The sequence below is a fragment of the Phaenicophaeus curvirostris genome, chromosome Z (assembly GCF_032191515.1).
Source record: "Phaenicophaeus curvirostris isolate KB17595 chromosome Z, BPBGC_Pcur_1.0, whole genome shotgun sequence".
Classification (NCBI taxonomy): domain Eukaryota; kingdom Metazoa; phylum Chordata; class Aves; order Cuculiformes; family Cuculidae; genus Phaenicophaeus; species Phaenicophaeus curvirostris.
Window position 1 is genome coordinate 37,702,020 of NC_091431.1, and position 20,812 is coordinate 37,722,831.

The 20,812-nt window shown below is 43.0% G+C and overlaps 1 protein-coding gene and 1 long non-coding RNA gene across 6 annotated transcripts; one reads left to right on the forward strand and one right to left on the reverse strand.

Annotated features, from left to right (window-relative positions):
* Positions 1–283: 283 nt before the first annotated feature.
* Positions 284–12,480, forward strand: LOC138733111 (uncharacterized). The gene is made up of 2 exons (XR_011339373.1): positions 284–487; positions 8,100–12,480. It is a non-coding gene; the product is annotated as an uncharacterized lncRNA (long non-coding RNA).
* On the reverse strand, positions 4,458–16,518 carry LOC138733109 (AN1-type zinc finger protein 5-like). 5 transcript variants are annotated; one of them, XM_069880032.1, is made up of 6 exons: positions 16,082–16,518; positions 12,868–13,022; positions 12,317–12,428; positions 11,818–11,915; positions 4,922–5,047; positions 4,458–4,663 (listed from the first exon to the last, which is right to left on the reverse strand). In XM_069880032.1, exons 2-6 carry the CDS (start codon positions 13,016–13,018, stop codon positions 4,515–4,517), a joined length of 636 nt encoding a protein of 211 aa, XP_069736133.1. In that variant the 5' UTR covers positions 13,019–13,022; positions 16,082–16,518; the 3' UTR covers positions 4,458–4,514. The 5 variants fall into 5 exon arrangements, with proteins under 5 accessions (XP_069736133.1, XP_069736132.1, XP_069736134.1 ...); XM_069880031.1 differs by lacking the exon at positions 16,082–16,518 and adding an exon at positions 15,420–15,538; XM_069880033.1 differs by lacking the exon at positions 16,082–16,518 and adding an exon at positions 14,926–15,015.
* Between the last annotated feature and the right edge of the window lie 4,294 nt (positions 16,519–20,812).

Here is a 20,812-nt window from a genome sequence, read left to right on the forward strand (position 1 = left end):
CTAATAACTCAGAACAACAAAGTGAGAAGCAAAAATCTGAACATTTTTAATAATGAAGTAAAAATTGAGACTGAACAATGCAATGAAAATTAGAAATTCAGGAGCAGTGCCTGTAGGTAGCTAAGGCCTGGCGGTCGGAAGATCTCACGCTGTACGGAAAGACAGGACCCCCTCCGGCTAGCCAACAGCATTTAGCTCATGATGTAAGCGGACGGAAGTGACATTTTACACCCAAGCTATATAAGGCTATATTACCTATCAACAAACGCCATTTGCCATCCACCACATTGGTGTCTGTGAGCTGATGGACCGAGCGACCTGGGGTTGGTCGCCACGCCTCCAAAGGCAACAAGTGGTGCCGAAACCCGGGGGTCAGGAAGGAACTCCGGGAATCGGGAAGTCCCCTGGAATCGGGTGAACGGCGGCCGGAGCGGCAGGACCAGCCCGGCGGGGAGGATCATCAAGGAGGATGGAAGCCCTTGTGAAGGTCGTATCGCAATTACACAGGCAGTGGGGTACAGATTGTAAGCCTAAAGATTTTATTCTCGCAGGCTTTTACAGATTGGGGTCAGCCGGTGGATATTCTCCACCCCGAGGTGTGGGATAAATGCACCAGAGCGTTGGCCGAGGAGGCGATGTCCTCGGGTTGTGGGAAAAACCTTAAGTCGTGGGGGAAAGTCGTACAGGCCCTGCAGGGGGCCATGCAGGAGCAGGAGACCTGGAGGGCAGCAAGGGACTGTTTGCTGGCCACCCCGAAATTAGGGGTCGGGGCAGCCACGCAGACTCTGCACCCCCCAGGTGGTGATGATTATGCTGAGTCTAAATATTTGCGAGAGGGTGATACGTCCCCCCAATCCCCAAACCCCGACCCGCTTACGGAGGGACAGAAACGAGCGGAATCCTTCTGGGGTGGGTTGGCCGAGGAGGCCAGGGGCGCCGCTGGGAAACCGGAGCCCGAGGAAGTCTCGGCGAAACCGCCACCTTATGCGCCCCAAGATGGCGCCGAGCGGGAAGGGGAAGGGCGGGGGGAGAATGTTCCCGGCGGGACAGGGAGGAAGTGCTAGAATTGAATAACGCGCGCGAGTGTGAAGGGGAGGAGAACGAGAAAGAGAAGGGTGGTGCGAGCGAGGGGCGGAGAGCCAATCAGAGCGTCCGCCTGCTTCCGAGCAGAAGGCGGGGCGAGCCCAGGGGGAGGGAGCGGCCCCGCCCGCAAGGGAAGAGGGCGGGGCCGGAGCCCAACAAAAAGAGATCGGGGCCCGGAAGTAACCGGTCGGTCGAGTTCGGACGCCGGCTGAGACGCTAGTCGGGGCGGGTGGTTCACAACCGACTCAAATTCAGAGGAGGAGGAAGTGGGGGTGGATAGAGTTAAAAGCCGAAATATCCCCCTTCGAATTAAAGAAAAGCCGAGAGGAGGACAAATCCCTCTCACGGATTGGCGGAAAATAAAGATAGCATGTGCCGATTGGGCCCCATCGGCCGCGCTAGCGTTCCCGGTCCGGGTGACGGACGGGGGACAGAGGGTCCACTCGCCAGTAAACCCTAAGGATATACAAGCGATTGTTAAAGCAATTGCGGATAAAGGGCTTAATTCTGCCATGGTTTCCACCCTTATAGACAGTGTTTTCGGGGGAGACGACATGCTCCCGTTTGATATAAAACAAACTTGTAAATTAATTTTTGACGGGGCAGGGATGATTGTTTTTAAACAAGAATGTGAAGCATGTGAAACAACTGTGTGAAGCAACTGGCCCAAGCAGTTGGGGCAGATCACCCACTGCACGGCTCCAGCCTGCAGCGGCTCATGGGAACAGACCCAACAATGATTAGCCCTCAGGCGCAAGCCCAGGGCCTGCGGGCCCATGAAGTTATGGCAACTACCCGTGCGGCCAGAGAAGCTATTTGCACAGCCTCTAGAGTTATTGCCAAACCGTCGCCATGGTCCACAATAAACCAAAATGAAAGTGAGAGTTTTACACAATTCGTGGACTGTCTCCAGGCAGCGGTTGACTCTTCGACCTTACCCGCGAAAGCAGAAGGCCCAGTCGTAGCAGAATGCGTCAAGAGTGTAATTCAGCAACCAAAGAAATTCTGCGGTCACTGCCGGTGGGGTCAAGTATCACAGACATGATTAAGCATGTCACGAAGGAAGAGCATCTAGCCCCGATCCAGATGGCTGTTCGCACCACAATAGCCAACGTGATGGCATGTTTTACATGCGGCCAGGCGGGCCACGTTGTAGCAAACTGCCCTCGGTTGAGGGACTCTTCGATGGTTTTTGTTCAGAGTTTTTGTCCACAGGACTGGATTATCAGATGCCCTTGTAACCCGAACGCCCCAGTGGCAGGAGAGGACGACAAGTCAACAAGCATCCTTTCTGCACCTGGGAGTTCCACACCAGCGGAATCCAAACAATGGCGATGCAGCCTCTATGGGGAGGGGCTGCTCTGCCTTTGTGTAATTTGATTTTAGGGCTTGTTACTATAAGACAGATTGGATCAGAGTGCCATCTCTATCAGCTGTTTAGGTGGATCATACGAGAATCCTTTACAGCACTGACAGTAGCTATTCTAGTGATTATAGGAGGTGCGGGAGTAGGTACAGGGGTGGCATCCTTGGTGCAACAGAATAAAGAATTTAGTGCCTTGAGGGTAGCAGTAGACGAGGACCTGGCCAGAATTGAGCAATCAATCACTGCATTAGAACAATCAATTCGATCACTATCTGAAGTAGTGCTGCAAAATTGAAGAGGGTTAGACTTGATGTTCTTACAGCAAGGGGGAGTGTGCACTGCACTAAGGGAAGAGTGTTGTGCATATGCGGACCACACCGGAGCAGTGAGGGATGCTATGGCCAAATTGCAAGAGGGATTGGAAAAACAAAAACAGGGAACGAGAGGCACAACAAAATTGGTTTGAATCATGGTTTAACCATTCACCATGGCTGACCACCCTGATATCTGCTTTGATAGGGCTGATCATAATAATCATATTGGCATTGATTTTTGGACCCTGTATATTGAGTAAGCTTGTGTCGTTTGTTAAGAGCTGGCTAGAAAAGGTTAACATTATGTTTGTAGAACGCCAGCAACTGCTTTAAGAATGTAATTGGTTAGCGTTACATCCAGTTACCTCCAAGTTACCATTTACCCAAGTGTGTCTTATGTTTGTTACTATGAAACTATTGTTTACACTTTTTAGACTTTATATTTTAAATTTAGACTTTTGATGTTATATTTGTTAAGATTTTTATATTTGTTAAGATTTTTATATTTGTTAAGATTTTTATATTTGTTAAGATTTTTATATTTGTTAAGATTTTTATATTTGTTAAGATTTTGCATTTTAGATTATTTCGTTAAGCATAGGGAGGGGGGAAATGTAGGTAGTTAAGGCCTGGCGGTCGGAAGATCTCGCGCTGTACGGAAAGATAGGACCCTTTCCGGATAGCCAATAGCATTTAGCTACTGTTAAAAAGTTAAAGCAGCTCTCCAAGAGTGGTTCCAGCTACCACTCAAGTCTATAGCCATGTTAGGTATGGTTATCCATGCAGAAGGGTGCAACTGTTAAGTTTAAAATTGGAAAAAAACTAACTCCTAATATTTTTTATGAGCTCAGAACAAATAGAAGATAAGTAACATATGAACAGCAAACTTCAGCAACTTATTCGTCAGGTGTGTTACTTGATGGAGCTACTGCGGTATGTCTAAGAACAAACTTTTTTTTGGTAAACCAATCTTACAATATCGTGCTACATGACATTTTTAGTTATTTGAGGAAACGCAGACAATTCTGTTGCAGGCCAGTTTGTAAGTTCAAGCTGGTCTTTTCCTTTGGAAACCTATTTTTATTATTCTAAATCCAATGTAATATTGTAATTAACTAAATTAACCAATTTTTTTTTTTTTTTTTCGTTTTTGTCAGTGAAATTGGGTGATTTTCTTAAATATGACGCTAACACCTATCTTACTAACACCTGTCTACTGCCGTCTGGGACAGCAGATCCATCTACGTAGCTTACATTCTGCTGGAAAGCAATGAATGGTAGAAACTAAAATTAGAATGAGATTTTAAATGACAGAAGTAGACTGCCAGCTTCTCCAAAATGGATACACAACACCAGTCAAAGAGTATACGTCTCAAACACATCGCAAAAGGCAGATCTCCTGCAAACATGCAGATAGTATACATCTAGACACATGTAAACTAGAGTCTGTCCTTTTTGCATGTGCATTCCTGTGCACGTTTGCACGTTTCTGACCATCCAATTATATTCTGGGGAGGACATATTTTCAAGGGCTGTATCTATCCAATGCTGCCTGTAACAAACACTAAAACATTCTGAAATATCATTAAACCAGACAAGACTAAAAGTAAAACTTTTGAGAACAAAGGAAAATGGCCATGCACCTGCTCTTTTGTGTTCTCCTAGAATATAGTAAAAATGAACAGTAGACAGTCTTTTAACAAGTGGGGTGATGTATATTTAGGGGGGTGATCTATATTTAGGGGGGAGATCTATATTTTCTGGATTTTTTCAGCCACCACAACTGGATTCTCTCTCCTGATTTTTTCTGCTGCCTCTGCCTTGTAATCATATGGGCAGCTGTGTCTGTCAGAATAACGGTGTATTCCGCAAAACACGTTTCCACATCTGCATTCAATTCCTGCATAGAGAAAAAAAGAAACATTACTAAGAAGCTCTTGGTATTTATTTAAGCTGTAAATTAAGAGTTTAGTCACTACAATGGGGCTATGTTCATCAACTCTGACATAGAGAGTAAGAAAAATGAATAGTTGAACTAAGTCATTTAGATTCTGAATAAGCAAGTTAATTTAATGGTATGGGTATTTCATTAAGTTTAATCTAGCATGTGGCAACTAATCATACGCATCTGTTCAAAACTGACAAAGTGTTTTCATACCTAAAAGGCCAAGCTTCTTTCTGCATATGAAACATCTGTTCTTCTTTGGTTTGGGCAGTTCAGGAGCTCTTTCCTCACTCTGAGAAGTACTAGGTTGAGAAACTGATGGGGATGGTTGAGTGCCAACTGTTAAAGCAAACAAATAACTTCTTTTTCCTGACTTCACTAGCTATTGAGTAGCATACATGTATTCCTTAAGGATTAACTGCCCCTGAGAAGACCCTGATGTTTGTTGTCTAAAGTACTACATAAGCTAGTCTATGAAAGTGTAAAACAGATAGGGAGTTTTAGGTACTCTATTCTTCTCTTTTGGCTTTACACAAGCCAAAAAGATCTTCCTCACAATTCCACCAGCTAGAAAATAAGACACTTATTTGTTACATTTATGCAGGTGTTAAGGGCTTGGGAAGCACTCCAGAAATGCACACATTTATTTTTTTTAAAAAACCATACGATCTAGTAACATTTAATCTAAACCAATAACAATTTAATCACAGCTAAATTTGCTGAACAGAGGGGAATACCTGTAGAGAATAAAATTATTAGGAATGTATTTTAGAAACAAATTCAGTAATGTGTTACTATCATAGTATGGGATTACTCTGCCACTAAACTTGTGAAGTTGGGTGCCTAATCCAGTTCACCAATACAGCAGACAGCAAGTCGCTGATATTGTAAGTTACAAAACACAGCTATAAACCACATGAAGTTCAAAACAGCCCTCGTGTTTTCAACACCTTTCAATAGCTTAAAGAACGAAGTGCGGTATTTACACTGAGTATCAGTATTTATGTAGTGTATTTAGCATTAAGTGTTCAAGCAGGCATAGTCAAAATGAGTAATTTTTCAAATGAACACCTTAATTAAAAGGTGACAAGTTTTTGTGAAGTTCACTGAAGGACAAAAATTTGTCCTTTTGTGTGTTTTTATGAATCTGTAAATTTTGTTTAAAAAGTATATTTTTGAATCAAATAATTTTTTTAAATATACTCTTCATATCTAAGCTGAAACAGAGGAAAGCTGAGAGAGGTGTTACTGTACACAACTTTAACACCTGCTCCCAGTACAGTTTCCCTGAACAGCCCCAGCTGTATGATGACATCTATTGTTCTAAAACCCAACAAACTACAAAATGCATTCCAGAATAAATGGAGTACACGTACTTTAAGGACTTATTTGTAAGCAACCTCATGCACATAGGATGTTAGTAGAGATTCTTTTGGATCAGTAAGCTTTTTATTCCATGAAAGGTGGACTTCTTTACAGACGTAAAGAAACAGTTACATTGACATTTTTCCAACTTTACACTTCATGCCTGTTTTTTAAAATTGTGTTTGCATTACCACATTCACAGGCATTCTGGAAACCAGCTCGCTATTACCACTAACACCAAGAAAGACTCACAACTCATTGTACAGTAAGACAGCCCCCAGTCAGAACTTCATGCTCTAAACAAGATTTAGAAGTGACAAGCTCTCAAAGATAATAGGGAATTTTCAGTGCTCATAGCAAAAAAAGTTCATGCAGTAGAACAACCGTTGCTAATATTTTCTATACATTATGGCAGCAGTCCTAACAAGCAACTAAGGCCATAGACTACCATTATTATTTGTTAACTCGCATAGGTATTTTTCAAAAACATTTGGGAAGTTTAGTGTCGGTGTCATTTTGCCAAGTCTGGGAGATAAGAAAACTATTGCAGCACTAGTGTTATCATTGCTGCTGCTATTGGAACTTTTTGGAGTAATTGCTGCTGATGATTTTGGGTTTTTGAGAAAAAAAATTATTCTTTATCTAGAAAATACTGATCACCCGGGCAAACAAATACAATCCTCAGTTCATCTGCAGATGAAAAAGGGCAACCAGAAATGCTCACATGCTTTGCAATGTGGTATTTGAGTAGCCGGGGGCAGCTTCAAAAGAGCATACACACAGCTTCAGATAGGTACAAAAGACAAGGTATAAGGGGCAAATCAATAGTAACCTGAAGTCACTCAAAAGATCTACTAAGGGAAAATGAAAACAAGGATGATAAACCTTTATCACTGCCTATCATGCCAACAAGGAAGCAAAAGTGGAAACAGCAGCTTCCCAGGAATCACCAAGGCAAAAGAAATCCTAAGTAGATAATTCTACCACAAAGCAAAGTCACTGTGAATAAAACCACCTGACAGAAAATGTTACAAACTACTACAGGTATTCTTGGTCTTTTACATAAAGAAACTGTGGAACTAGCACACCTGGAACTGGAAAGTGATTAAAATGATACTAAGGAACTGTAGAAGGCACATTTCCTGCAAATGCTGCTGAACAGGATCCTTCCCTCACAACTCAAACATATACCAAGAAGGAAAAGCAGTACATAATATGCAGTAGTGAACTCTAAAAGGTCCCAAGACAAAATGAGACACAGCCCTCTAAATCCAAATGAAAAATGGTCTATTAATTATTCTCCAGGAATAAAGGAGTCTCCTGTTCTTTTACACCAGCAGAGTTAAGACTGATAATGAGCTTTTATCGTGTTAGATTTCCATAAACGTGCTTCTGAGTAATGGCTAGGACAGAGGCAAAGCTGACTACCCTGTCCCTTACTTAAAACTCAGAACAAAAATCATCTCTCATCAACCTGTGGCTTAGATGAAAAGTACTGTAAATTATAGCTGTTTTGCCATGATATATGGAGCCAATATAAATTCATCACATACTATCCTGACAACTACTTATTGGCACAAGAAGCCAAATCCAACTGGCTGAGTAAAATTCCAGTACTCAATACATTAAATTAAACTTATGCCTGAAATCACAGTGTTATCAACCAAAGTGCTCTACGTGATCACCACGGAATGAACAACTGAACAAATACTCAAAGTTTGAAAACAGTTGTTATTAGTACCTGCAAACCTGCTTCCTCAGTAACACTGTTCAGATGAAGCAATCCCCTCACACCTATAACAGCTTTTATCACATAGTAACTAAGTTCCTGTTGGCACGTAGCCCTCTCCATCACCTTGGTCATTTCCTTTCCCAACCTTAGGCTCAAACTGATCAGGTTTACTTCACTTGAATTTTACCAGATGAGTTCTCTTACTACAAGGCCAAAAAACTTTGAGGTAAAGATTCTTCAGATCTAGACAGGTCTTTATTAACTATTATGTTGTCCTTAAATTATTATCCATAGGCACTGCAAGATGCATTAACATGATGTACAAGGAAGACTGTCGCTGATCTGCTAGGATCTGCTAATGAAGACTAATATAAACCAAATACTGGAGAAGTGCCTGAAAAAACCCACACAACAACAGGCATTGTGCCATGAATTTTGGAAAATTTCCTTCACCTGTTGTCTGAAGATGCATCTTTACAAAAGGCATATGGGAACAGCAAGGCCACTGATAAGAGAAGTTAGGCACGTGTCATACATGACAGCTAATCAACCTACAGGTAGAAAGGTTACTGGAGAACAAATCTCAGACCCCGAAGTATTAACTCACAATGCTACCACTCAAAATTAAAAAAAATCATGTAGTTACCATCATAAGCTAGTTCTCATAAGCTAGTTGTCTACTCGGCAACTTACAATATTATCTGCAACACAATGTGCACATCACAGATAGAACCAGTGTGTTTTATCTGCAATATAGGTGAGGATAACCCACAACAAGCATCACAACCTGAACGCAAGACAGTTGTAAAATAACGCTAATCATACCAGCTTGGTAGAAAGCCAAGAGACAAGTGTCTTCTGAAGCCAATTAACTCTGGAACAGAAAGGGTAAGCTACAAGATGGATGGACTTCTACAGACCATAGCTAAGTTCAAATTTCTGGTTCACTTTCCTGAAAAGCAGTACTAGTTTATAGCTGTGGCTTCACAAAATGATAGCTAATCACATTCCCCCCTAAACCAGAGTTATTACTCGGTTTAGAAACAACCAAGCAACCAAAAATCCCTCCCCCACTAAAAGGGTTCTAGTACACATCTGAAAACACTGATAGACCTGACTGGAGTCTCATTATCCAGTGAGGTAATAACCTACAAAAGCACAAGGAAATGCCAAAAATACGCTGTACTGATTGTTTAAACATACTTGTTTTCAAAACAGCTTATTTTTAGCTGTTACAATGCAATTCATTCTCTTTCTTCTGCAGATCTTTTATTGCCATTTGAGCATCTGCTAAAAACCCTTCAAGCTTCTTAAAAGAAGGGTTCTCCTCTGCCTCACCAACCTGATAGATACATTGCTCTGACAGCATGACACAATGAAAGGAGGAGTTCACAAAGTTTTGCATTTAACTCCTGCAACTCAGTACAGGAAAAAAACCCAAACAAACAAAAAAATCAAACCAACTGTGAATCACATTTCTAAAATACTTTGGACATAAACTGATTTTCTTCAAGACTGTACTAGAAGTCAATCCTTTAGAAGTGTAAAAGGTTATCAAAATGCTACAAAGTGTTCTGTAAATAGTGCCCACTCATGAATTTGAGTTTGGACATAAAGGCAGTCAGATTTGTCTGACTTAGAAGTCATTCAGGCACACAATGCACTGAACACATCCCACCATTCAATTTACAAACTTGCAAATAAACAAGTAAACAAACTAAGAAATTACAACACAACAACAAAAATCAAGAAAAATAAACCTGTTAGGCTTCATTGTTCTCAGCTTCACTACCCTCTCAAGTCAGTTGCTTTAATTGCAAAAGCATACAAATAAAATATTATGCTACGGACTGCAGGAAAAAGAACAGCTGACCATTTTTAACTTTCTCGCTTGTAAGGGAAATATCCAAAATTTCATTCCCTAGAGAGAATGCTACTTCATACTGTTGAAGACATTAAACGGAAGGCAAGATCTATTAGTATCTGATAAGACGGTTATGAAATTCAGTTGCTAGGGTCAGTGCTTAAGACTGTTTTCATTAGCGATTCCATGACTGTGTCATTATCTTCAAGAATTGCACCTCATAGAAAGTACTAGCTTTGTTGTTACGAGGCGATGTAAACTATATTTACCATTGTTTCAGTTCCTCCTTGAGAGGAAAAACACATTGGATGATACCAGAAAAAGGAAGAGAAGAAAAATGCAACTAGTCCAGACATGGCAGGAATTTCTATAAACTCTAGGGCAATTTCTCTTGCCTGTGAGACAAGAGATCAATGTACCACTAAACACAGCCAACACTATGTATTTTAGGTGTCCAATAAACCTCAAGAATAGCATTTAAGGACATTATGCTGTGTTGTCTGTGATTCATGCTGAACTGTAACACAGCAGCTGAGGCTGTCTCACGAAGTTACAGGTATGTACTCATGAACGCAGTTTTGTTCCACAAGTCTTTGAGACATATTTAGGTTCTCTAGTAGTTTTTCCACTGATCTCTACAAAAGCCTGTGACAGCTTTTTTACTCGTGAGGTTAAAACAATAGCTAAGTATCTTAAGCTGCTTTTGGAGTTCTTCCCCTGTTGTCGCTAACAGAGTCCTGTGTGACACTACCTGTCGTACAGCTGATCCACAGTACCTGAAAACCAGGTAAAATGTCAACAGTAACTGAAGACTGTCCTTTACACCCAACAAAATGACAAATCCCTATTAGTAGTTCTAATAGAAGTAAAGTCACCTATGGCCTGCCATATTTCAGGTAAGAGTTTGTAACAAGGCAAGATTAGTTCATAAATATTGCAGCAAAGACTAGATTATTTCTAAGATACAACCAAAAGGGCTCTTCAGATTACATCTGTTACAGGAAGTTTATCCTTCGAAAAATCTCTTCTCAGTCTTTATATAACGAAGCCCCAAATATATGTTGTAAGTGTACTTTAGTTCATGTCCCAGAATCTTGACTCAGCATGACTTGCTGCAAGCAGTAAGTACAAATACTGAGAAATTAAATACCACGTGCCAGAGCACTCTTAGCTGGTAAAGATATATCTAGATAGAAATCACTTTAATACGGTGCTGAGTAGCATCTTCTGATTTACATCTGGCTTCAAAATTGAAAAAATTAATTTTATCTTCAGCTTGAGAGAACCGACTTCTTACTAAACATGAACTGTTTTAACAGGGTTTCAGAACTAAAATCCCATAAAAATAATAATGTAAAAAATTAAGTTACATAAAAAAGCGTTGATATGTACATGTATGTAACAAGTGCGTTACAATGTCCACTTAAATAAATAGATAAGTGTTCAGTCACTCACTAGTTGCAGGTAAGAAAGCTGCCCCCATTACCTTCTCCAATAAATATTTTACATTTTAATGCTTAACTACTACAGCTAAAACCTTCCAGTACAAGAAAAAAGCTTTTAAATTGACAACACACACCCTGCAATTAAGGCTGCAAGTACACTACACCTGAGGAATAATGCTTTGCATATATTTACTCATTACCCAACTAGTTCAAGAACCCTAAACAGCTTTTGTTAGTGTTTTAAACCACTATTTGCTTCCCGCACAGCCCCACTCCTCTGTAGAATGGAATTTATTAACAAGTCCATTCTCTAAATGCAGCAAGCCATTTTGACTGCTATGAGTCAGCAGGAATTGTACTGCTACATAATACACAGAAATCTCAACATTTTGACTTCAATGTGTACTCCCTTGTTCAAACGCAATTTTAGAGTCCTTACTTTCAAAAGCGAAGGTTTAGGAGCCAAAACTACCCATGCAGGTGTCAATTTTCTTCACTAACCTCAAACATGCTGCTTAAAGCTCTATCATGGCACTACACCTTTTTCTTGATTCTGAGAAAGGACACAAAAAACACCCTTAACAATCACCTCAAGAGTTGCTCAAGACCATCACCACAACAGGAGATGCCTACTTAGAAAGTAAACAAGCTGCCAGATTCCACTAAGTCATTAGTTGTACCCAGTGTTACTCTGTAAACATACCTGGCTCAATCTCTGGCTTTGGTGTTACTGTCTCCTCTCTTGCAATGTTCAGTTCTGTCATTTGCTGCATTACAGGCAAAGCGGCAACAGGCACATTTCTGTTTAAGTACAGTGAAACACATTAGTTTCGCATTTGTAACAAAAGCTTAAAGTTGTCCAGACCCATCAATAGACTACCTGTTCAATTACTACTAACAAACATTCCTGACCCCTGCTTCTGCCACCTTCAAAACACAATTCTTCCTCCATCATAATTTCCCCAGAAAACAGGCAAACCTGTAGCAAATATGTCTCTAGATAAATCAACACCATCCTTTTACAGACAGCATTCCAACACCAAGTATTTTCATGAGTTCTCACTTACACAGATTCATAAAGCACTACCAAGAATACAGACCGTTTTATGCCTGGAGAAACTCACTGCAGTAGTGCAGGACTGATGCAGTGCTTCAACTTGATGGACACTCATAGTTCATTCAAAGTAATACTTGCAACTTACCTTGTTTGTCCAGATGTGTCACCAGCGACATCTTCACAGTTGTTTAAGCTAGTGACTGCTCTTTGTATAGATGAAGACTCTGAGGTAAGACCATTTGAACCACTGGCTGCTCCTATATCAAGAATTTGACATGTTAGTCGCAAACAAACTGCAGAATACATGTTGTGAAATAGTCTCTTAAAAAACTATGAATCGCCTGCCTACAACCTTCACTTCTGCTGCATATTAATTACAATTTAAAGACAGCCTATACTGTTAACAATCAAAATATAGGGATTGGGTAAGAATACATTAACAGAGAAGGTCAAGTGGGAAAGTAAGTTATGGCTGAAAGCCAAGCAGACCAGAACACATTACACAGAAATGTATTTTTATGTTTACTGTAATTTAAAGTAGTATACTCTTCGATATTCATTGTTTAAGAACACAGCATTCAGAAATTCTCCTGAAAAAATGTTATGGGATTTCCTGTCATTCTCTGTAAGTTTTATTTTAAAAGAAGTAAAAAAAAAAATAAAGAAAGAAGGAAAGAAAAAGCCACACACTCTTACCCATGGTGCTGTTTCTACCATTACTCTGATGCCACTGAAGATGCTCTTTGTAGCAAACAGAACACATCCCATTTGTCCTAGGATTTCCATAAAATCCACATCCAGTACTACACAGCATAGGCCCTGAGGTCTGTTTTGCCTCTTCAATCATGGCTCTGTAAATAAAACAAAGAACTCCATTAGGAGCTGGCATGCCACCAAAATCAATTACAAGGCTTTAGAACTAGAAGTATGTCTGCTCACCCTGCCTCCTAAGTGATAAAGGCATTCTTAAAGAGGGCTATATGGATGTTAATATACCATTCAATACTGCAATTGTATTGCTAAGTAACATAGCTATAAATCTTTTAAGAGAAGAAAAAGAACCATCATACTAAGAAATAGTGTACTTGTTGGGCACTGAGCTGTATGAATTTGGTCATAACTCGCACAATTTGACAGCCAAAAAAGTCCTTAACTACAAACCTCTGAGCTCTAACAGGGATATGCGTGACAAGGAAGACCAAATTCATATCTACTAAACAGTTCTGGCAAACAACATAGCTGATTTTTTCCTCTGATCCAGGAGGAGAACCCCACTTCTTTAGTAATGTTGATCTTGCATAATTTTGATGCTAATTCCACTATTAGCAGTAGCTGCTTTCACCATACGTTTGTCAAATAGAACAAAAAAAAAATCCCATAAGCATTGCAAGCAGTCATTTGGAGTCTGTACTCCTATCTTCAGAGGAAGTTTCCAAAACAAGGCCATGAACCCTGCTCATATTGTGTATGAAAACTGATACCAAGTATTAACTGGCAACAACACGTGTACAAGTGGCCCTTCAACTGAGACTTGGAAGTGCATGTCTGATATAAACTTAGACCAGGTCTTACTCTTCCAAAAGAAACAAAATTAACAACTTTAAACTGTTGAATAAGTGCTATTACACAGCCTACACACTTGTTTTAAAAAAATCCAGTTAAATCCTTTGTCTTAATAAAGTTATAGTAAGACTTCTGAGCCTCCCGAGGGCAGACAATGCTAATTCTCTGCAATGAAATGCAGAAGTTAGGAATAAAAATACTTCACCTTCACTGCTGGTTAACCTCTGCAAAGCAAGGTCAGAAAAAATGAACGGCAATCAAATCCTTGATTCCCAAGGGTGATAAAACTGGCGCACTGTAATCAACCGATTTGCTACAAATTGAGGACATGTAAGAATATTGCACTTGTCTTCCCAAAATTTAAACTTAGTTGAAACACCTGGAGACATTTTAGTGTAGTCTCTACACTGCTGTCTTCCAAATCAGCAACAGACACAGTAAGAGATCTCTGACTGCTGATGCGTGGGGGAAGTCAAAACTGCTGAAAAGAAATTCAGTACAGTTTACAGAGAAACACTTATTTTAGCTAAGAAAATCCATGCTGCAAATAATCAACTTATGTTCCACTGGTATGACAATTGCAATTAACAGCTACCTTTGTCTACTTAAACTGAATTTCTGCGTTCAAAGTAAAACAAGAGCAGGAGAAAGTAAACAAGCAAAACTCATCTGCTTGCCTGCTTATGGTCACAGGACCTCATTTTCAGGGTACACACTGCTGTATTATCTTACGCCTTTCTAACACTCTCCAGGTATAGTTTTCTTTCAGAGCTACAAAACAGCTCCACGCTGACTCTGATACAGTTTCACAGTCACAGACGGCCAGAAGAAACCGTGACTCATCCAAAGAACCCTAAGAAGTTTTTTAATCCGTTTTAGGCCTATGACTACGTAAACAGAACTACAGACCGCACCTCTGCCCTTTTTATGAAGCAGGTGAGCTCAAAATGCTATCATAGAATCACAGAATCCCTAGGCTGGAAAAGACCTTTGAGAACACCGAGTCCAAGCAAACCTGTCCACTACTAAATCATACCCCTGAGCCCTCCATCTACCTGTACTTGAAATACCTTCCGGGATGCTGACTCAACCACCTCCCTGGGCAGCCCGTGCCGGTGCCCGATGACGCTTTTGGCGTCAAACACACTGCTATTGCCAGCCTCAGCGGACTTCCTCTGGTGATCCACTTACTAAATCTAGCTTTAGACGCCAATGCTGGTTTTAACTACGTTCATCCACTACTCGGGACGCAGGCCCCTAACTGAAAGGTCAAGCCATTGTTATCCGACGCTTAAGAAGCCGCTCTTTTCCCGGCTATGAACGCGTCCCGGGGGTCGCCCCTGCCCGCGCCGAGCGCGCCTGCCGCCAGAGGGCACCCCGCCGCCGCGCCGGTCACGTGGGCCGGGCTCTTGCTTCCGCCCGGCGGAGGGCAGCGGCGTCAGGGGCCGTGCCGTCAGCTCCACGCCCGGCCCGGCGACCAGCTCCGGCCACCCTGTCCTTCTAGGGGGAGCCGAAATCGCAGCCCGAAAACGCCGCGTCACCGGCCAGTCACCTCCGACAGCCGCTCTGGCCGCCGGCTCCCGCGCCCTTTCACAAGCGCAGACCGCGCAAGCGGGTAGTTTGACCCAGCCCTCGCCCTTTCTGGGGAAGGAAAGAAAAGGTCTCGGCTCCGCCGCCAGCCTTACCCTCGGAGTAAGCGTTGGGACCTCCCGACCTGAAGAAGAGGAGCCCATTTAACCCGGCGCCTTTGACTCCCGCGGAAACCCGCGGCCCGCCCCCGCGCTAAACGCCGGAGGGGCGGGGACTGACGCCCCCTGCTGTCCCCGCCCCCCGCCCCCTCAAGCTTAGCAAGGGAGACCCTGGCGCGCGCCGAGAGCAACCGTTAGTCGCCTCAACGGCCGCTTTTCGAAGAAAGATCGATATTAAAACAAAAATATAAAAACTCATAGCGAAACCGCGCTCGTGTGTGTGCGTGTGTACGGGGTCACCGCGGCCGCTCAGGGTGGAGAAGCGGACCGCTCCAGGCGCTTACCCAGGAGGCCGGAACGCCAAGCAGCGAGGCGGACACAAAGAGGGAGCCGCTGTCGAGCGCCCACAGCGCCTTAATTCCGCCTTAATTCCCTCCCCCGTCCCCTCTTCCTCCGATGCAGCCACCGGACACAAAAGACGCGGCGGCCGCCGGGCTGAGGAGCCGCCACGCCGGACGGGGCGGGGGGGCCCGGCCCCGCCGCCGAGGGACGAGGGACCCGCATCGCCTGCACCGCGCCGGGGCGGCCCGCGGGGAGCACCCCCGTACCCCCGGCGTGAGGACCCGCGGAGTCCCGCCCGCCCGCCAGAGCCCACCTACCTGAGCCATCTGAAGGGCAGCAACACCGTGGAAGGAAGCTCAGTTGGTGTCAGAGGTGGTGGCAGAGGTGGTGGCAGACGTGGTGGCAGACGTGGTGGTAAAGGTGGTGGCAGACGTGGTGTCAGAGGTGGTGGCAGGGGTGGTGTCAGAGGTGGTGGCAGGGGTGGTGTCAGAGGTGGTGGCAGGGGTGGTGTCAGAGGTGGAGTCGGAAGCGGCGGGGGAACCGGAGTCGGGGGTCGCCCCGCCGCCGGCCTTGGGCAGACGGCAAAGACGGGGGGAGGTGGGAACCAGAACCAGCGGCGGTACCGCCACCGCCACCACAGGCTCACTTTCTTGTTCCTGCAGTAGCAGAAGTATTTGCCGTGGTCGCGGCAGCGGAGTGAGCTGAGGTACCTAATGTACCGGGGGCAGCTTCCAGGAAGTCGGAAGCAGGGGGTGAAGAAGTTATAAGTGGCCACCCGAGGGAGGGTGCGAGGCGGGGAGCGGGAGGCGGAGGAATACGAGCCCCGCTGCCGGGTCTCGCTCCGCCTCCTCTTCCTCCCAGCGCGGTCTCCCTGTCGGGACATGCGCACTGGCGCCCAGGGGCGGAGAGCAGAAGTAGAAGGATGGTGGTAAAGCGCTGGCGAGGTGCAGGCGAGGCGCGAAGGAGGCGCGAACAAGGTGCGAACGCGGAGAGACGAGAGGATGCGTCCAGCTCGCCGGTAACGCCGCCGCCAACTGTACGCTCGCGGACAGTTAGTTGCTACGGTGCGCGTTGACAGTTTAAACGTTCCAGGCCTCGCTCGGTGCGACGTGATGAGGCAGGTTGGCCCTGATTGGTGCAGCAGCGCGCGGACTTTCGAATGCGCTCCTCGAGTTATTCTGTGCCGATCTGTGTGGCTGCAGAGAGCCGGGGCTCGCTCTTGTGCTTCTGAACATGCTGTTTGTGAGCACCTTGGCTCCTTCGCGTGGCCCTTGTCTGGTTACAATTTCTTACGTATAAAGTAGTGCTGAGTATATGACAGCTAAATACCGGGCAGCTTTTTGGGGACCATCTGAGTCCTTGAGCGAGCTGTAATGACAGAGCAGCCTAGGAGACAGCGGGGACAGCCTGCTGGGTGGCGATTTCTTTCTGCTGGGTGACAGAATCACAGAATCGTTTAGGTTGGAAAAGACCTTTAAAGTCACTAAGTCCTGTTGTAAACCTAACACTGCCAAGTTCACCACTAACATATTTCCCTAGACTCCACACTGACACATCTTTTAGAAACCTCCCGGGATGGTGACTGCAGCACTTCTCTGGACAGCCAGTTCCAATACTTGACAACCTTTTGGATGAAGTGACATTTCCTTATGTTTAAACCTTCCATGGTGTAACTTGAGGCAGTTTCCTCTTGTCCTATCACTTGTTACTTGGGAGAACAAACCAACACCCACCTCACTGCAACCTCCTTTCAGGTAGTTGTAGAGAGTGATAAGGTCTCCCGTCAGCCTCCTTCAGGCTAAACGGCCCCATTTCCCTCAGCTGCTCCTCAGTGCTCCAGACCATTTGCCAGCAGTGTTCCTGGGAAGTAGAAAATAGATGGATTCATACAAGCATGATAGTTATTTCTTAAGGACAAAACATCTTCAGCTCTAAAATTCAAAGTTGTTTCAGATAAGTGTTCTAAATAACTCAGCTTTTCTGAAATGCAGTTTCTGCCATGTTCTACTGATAGTCTAAGGCAACACTGTATTGGGGAATATATTTATGAGCCTCCAAGCCACTTACTCTGAAGAAAACAACTAGAATTGGAGTGTATGGCTTTGTGGTAAATACACCACAGAAATTGTTAGAAAGTGTTTGGGCTTTTTTTTTTCCTTTTTTTTTCCTGATACATGCTCTAGAACTTATCTTTTTCCTTGTTTGCCAGAGTCTCCTGAGACCGCAAAGCTTCAGGTAAATGGAATTGCACAGTACTGCAGTGTAGCATGCTCTGCAGGGAGAAGGCTGCTATTATGTTATGGAGTAGCAGCCACTCTAACCCTTGGTTGGAAACCTTGGTAGTTCTTACTTGGTAGTACAAAATAGTTTCAGGTATTACAAGAAAATATTTAAGCAGTTTCCTCATTTATGATGTAGGAGAGAAGTCCTCTGAGATCACTGCTGTCGAGACTTTCTCTGAGAATTGGATAACTTTATCTCTTTAAGGAAAAAGAAGTTGAGATGTGTATTGGTTTCCCCTTGGAGAGATTTTGTGACCAGAATGAATACTGAGGATGATGGTAAATCTCATTGTAAAAATAAAAGTTGCTCTACTAGTGATACAAGTAGTTATGACTGCAAAAAGTGGAATATTCTGATTTAAGCTAAAGTAGAATCTGTTTTCTACCTTGAGTTAAGTCACTATTTTTTGAAAGTTATAGGCAGAATTTCCCTCTGATGGCATGTTTCTTCAAACAGTGTTTTTCCAGACACTGTTCTCTTGAGAAATGATAACATTGTTTGTTAAGTATGAAACCAAAATATCATTTGTTAAGCTGAATGGATGTCTTCTTATGTAATAATCTTCGTTTATAATCTCTCTGCCTTTGTCTAAAGAATGCAGGGTCAGACAGAGAACTGGTACTGCCCAATTGATGGATATTTGGATGCTGTGAAGTTCATAATAATGTTAAAATTAGTCCTTGGAAAGTAACAAAATATGCTGGGGTATGTACATGTGCATGTAGCTTGAAAATATATTCTGTAACTACCTCTTGTCTTGTTATGTGTAATTGATGGAATTATTTTTCCATGTGTCCAGCACTATAATGATAAAAGATGCCTGCTTTCTAAAACTTGAAAATGAGTATTAGAGAGTTTATTTGCTGGTAGTATCGGTATGACTAGTAGCCGCAGAGCATGATTTCGACCTCTCTTACGATGGCAGGGTGGAGGACTAAGGCAAAACAGTTTCAGCTGAAAGCCATTAGCTCCTCTGGCTTCTTCCAAAGTGAATCTTAAAGAACAGATTTTTTTTCAAGAGGTATGTCAACAGGCAAAGTTTGGCTCAAAGGTAAGGAGCCCCAGAGGAATGGGAAATGGGCTGAATTCCCTATTAAGGTCCTTTGCCTGCGTGCTGGTCTCATGGTTATTAACCATCATACATAATCTGCCTTAGAAGGGCTGTATTTTTCCTGCAAGTTATAGGCCGGGAAACCAGGAGGGGCATAAGTAAGCATCACATTTTTTGTCGGGTTCTTCACAGCAGGGAGGACCCCCACTTTCCCCAGCCACAGAAAAGTTGCCTCTCTGACCCTATGCATATTGACCAGCGACTTCTAATGTCAAGGCCTAGGCTTCCAGGACTGGCTGCTTGCCCTGGAATCATTGGGACACAATCCCCATCACATAATATCTTAGAAAAAAAATAGATGGCCCTTAAAATATATATTTTTTTCTTTTTTTCTTTTTGACCTAAATTTACTGACAATATCTACATGTCTTGTGAAACTGAAATACAAAATGCAACAGCATTGCCCCAAAACGTAAGAGAATTTCCAATTTAAATTGATGATTATGAATTTAATTGCCAGTTGGCTAATGAAACCCCTTCACCTTCAGAGCAAACCCTCACATAATTAAAAAAAAAATTAATAAATAGTAGCCACACATTTTATTTAATTGAGTGCTAAACAGCTAGTTCTAGCTTCTATTTTGGAGATGAACTTGTTATTAAAGAGCTTAGAACTTTCGAGAATACTGTGTTTCATACAAGTGTGGGTCTAAATGATGGTAGTGGCCACTGATCTAAATCATGACAGTCAATCTCATTCACCAAACCCAGTTGCTATAAGAAAAGATTGCATTGTTGACACAATTAGTACTGTGTTGTGCACCAGGCAGTACCCCAGATTTCATATGTATTCAGTTGTTTAAAAAAATAAATTAATTATTTAATAAAGTAATTACTAAAGTTTTTTAACCAAGACTCAAATATATTTCAAACATTATTTGTCTTGTGTTAAGCATTACAGAATAACAGAATCACCAGGTTGGAATAGACCTCCAGCATGATCAAGTCCAACCATTCCAATCAGCCACTAAACCATGCCCTTGAGCACCTCATCCACCCCTCTTTTAAATATCTCCAGGGATGGTGACTCAACCACCTCCCTGGGCAGCCTGTTCCAGTGCCCAGTGACCCTTTTCTGTGAAAATTTTTTTCCTGATGTCCAGCCTGAACCTCCTCTGGTGGAGCTTGAGGCCATTCCCCCTTGTCTTGTCCTCTGACACTTAGGAGAAGAGGCCAGCTCCCTCCTCTCTACAATCTCCTTTCAGGTAGTTGTAGAGAGCAGTAAGGTCTTCTCAAGGCTGGACAACCCCAGCTCCCTCAGCTGCTCCTCATAAGACTTGTTCTCCAGCCCCTTCACTAGCTTTGTTGCTCTTCTCTGGACACGCTCCAGAGCCTCAACATGCTTCTTGTAGTGAGAGGTCCAGAACTGAACACAGTATTCAAGGTGCATTGATTGTTTAGTTTTAAACACATCAGAAAGATGAACTTTAACTTCCTTCTGAATCTTTTTCCTGAATCTTCTGCTGCCAGTCTATGGGGACAAGGAATGTGCTGAGATATGAATATACAGTGTGAGTTGGGCATATGCTGTTTGTATCTCAGTCTGTCTAAAATCTGTTGCATAGACCAAATCTTAGCTTTATGAATGTAAAGTATGCAATTTGTAGAATGTAGTTTTAGTAGAGATAGATGAGCATTTTCATAAAAAATTCTG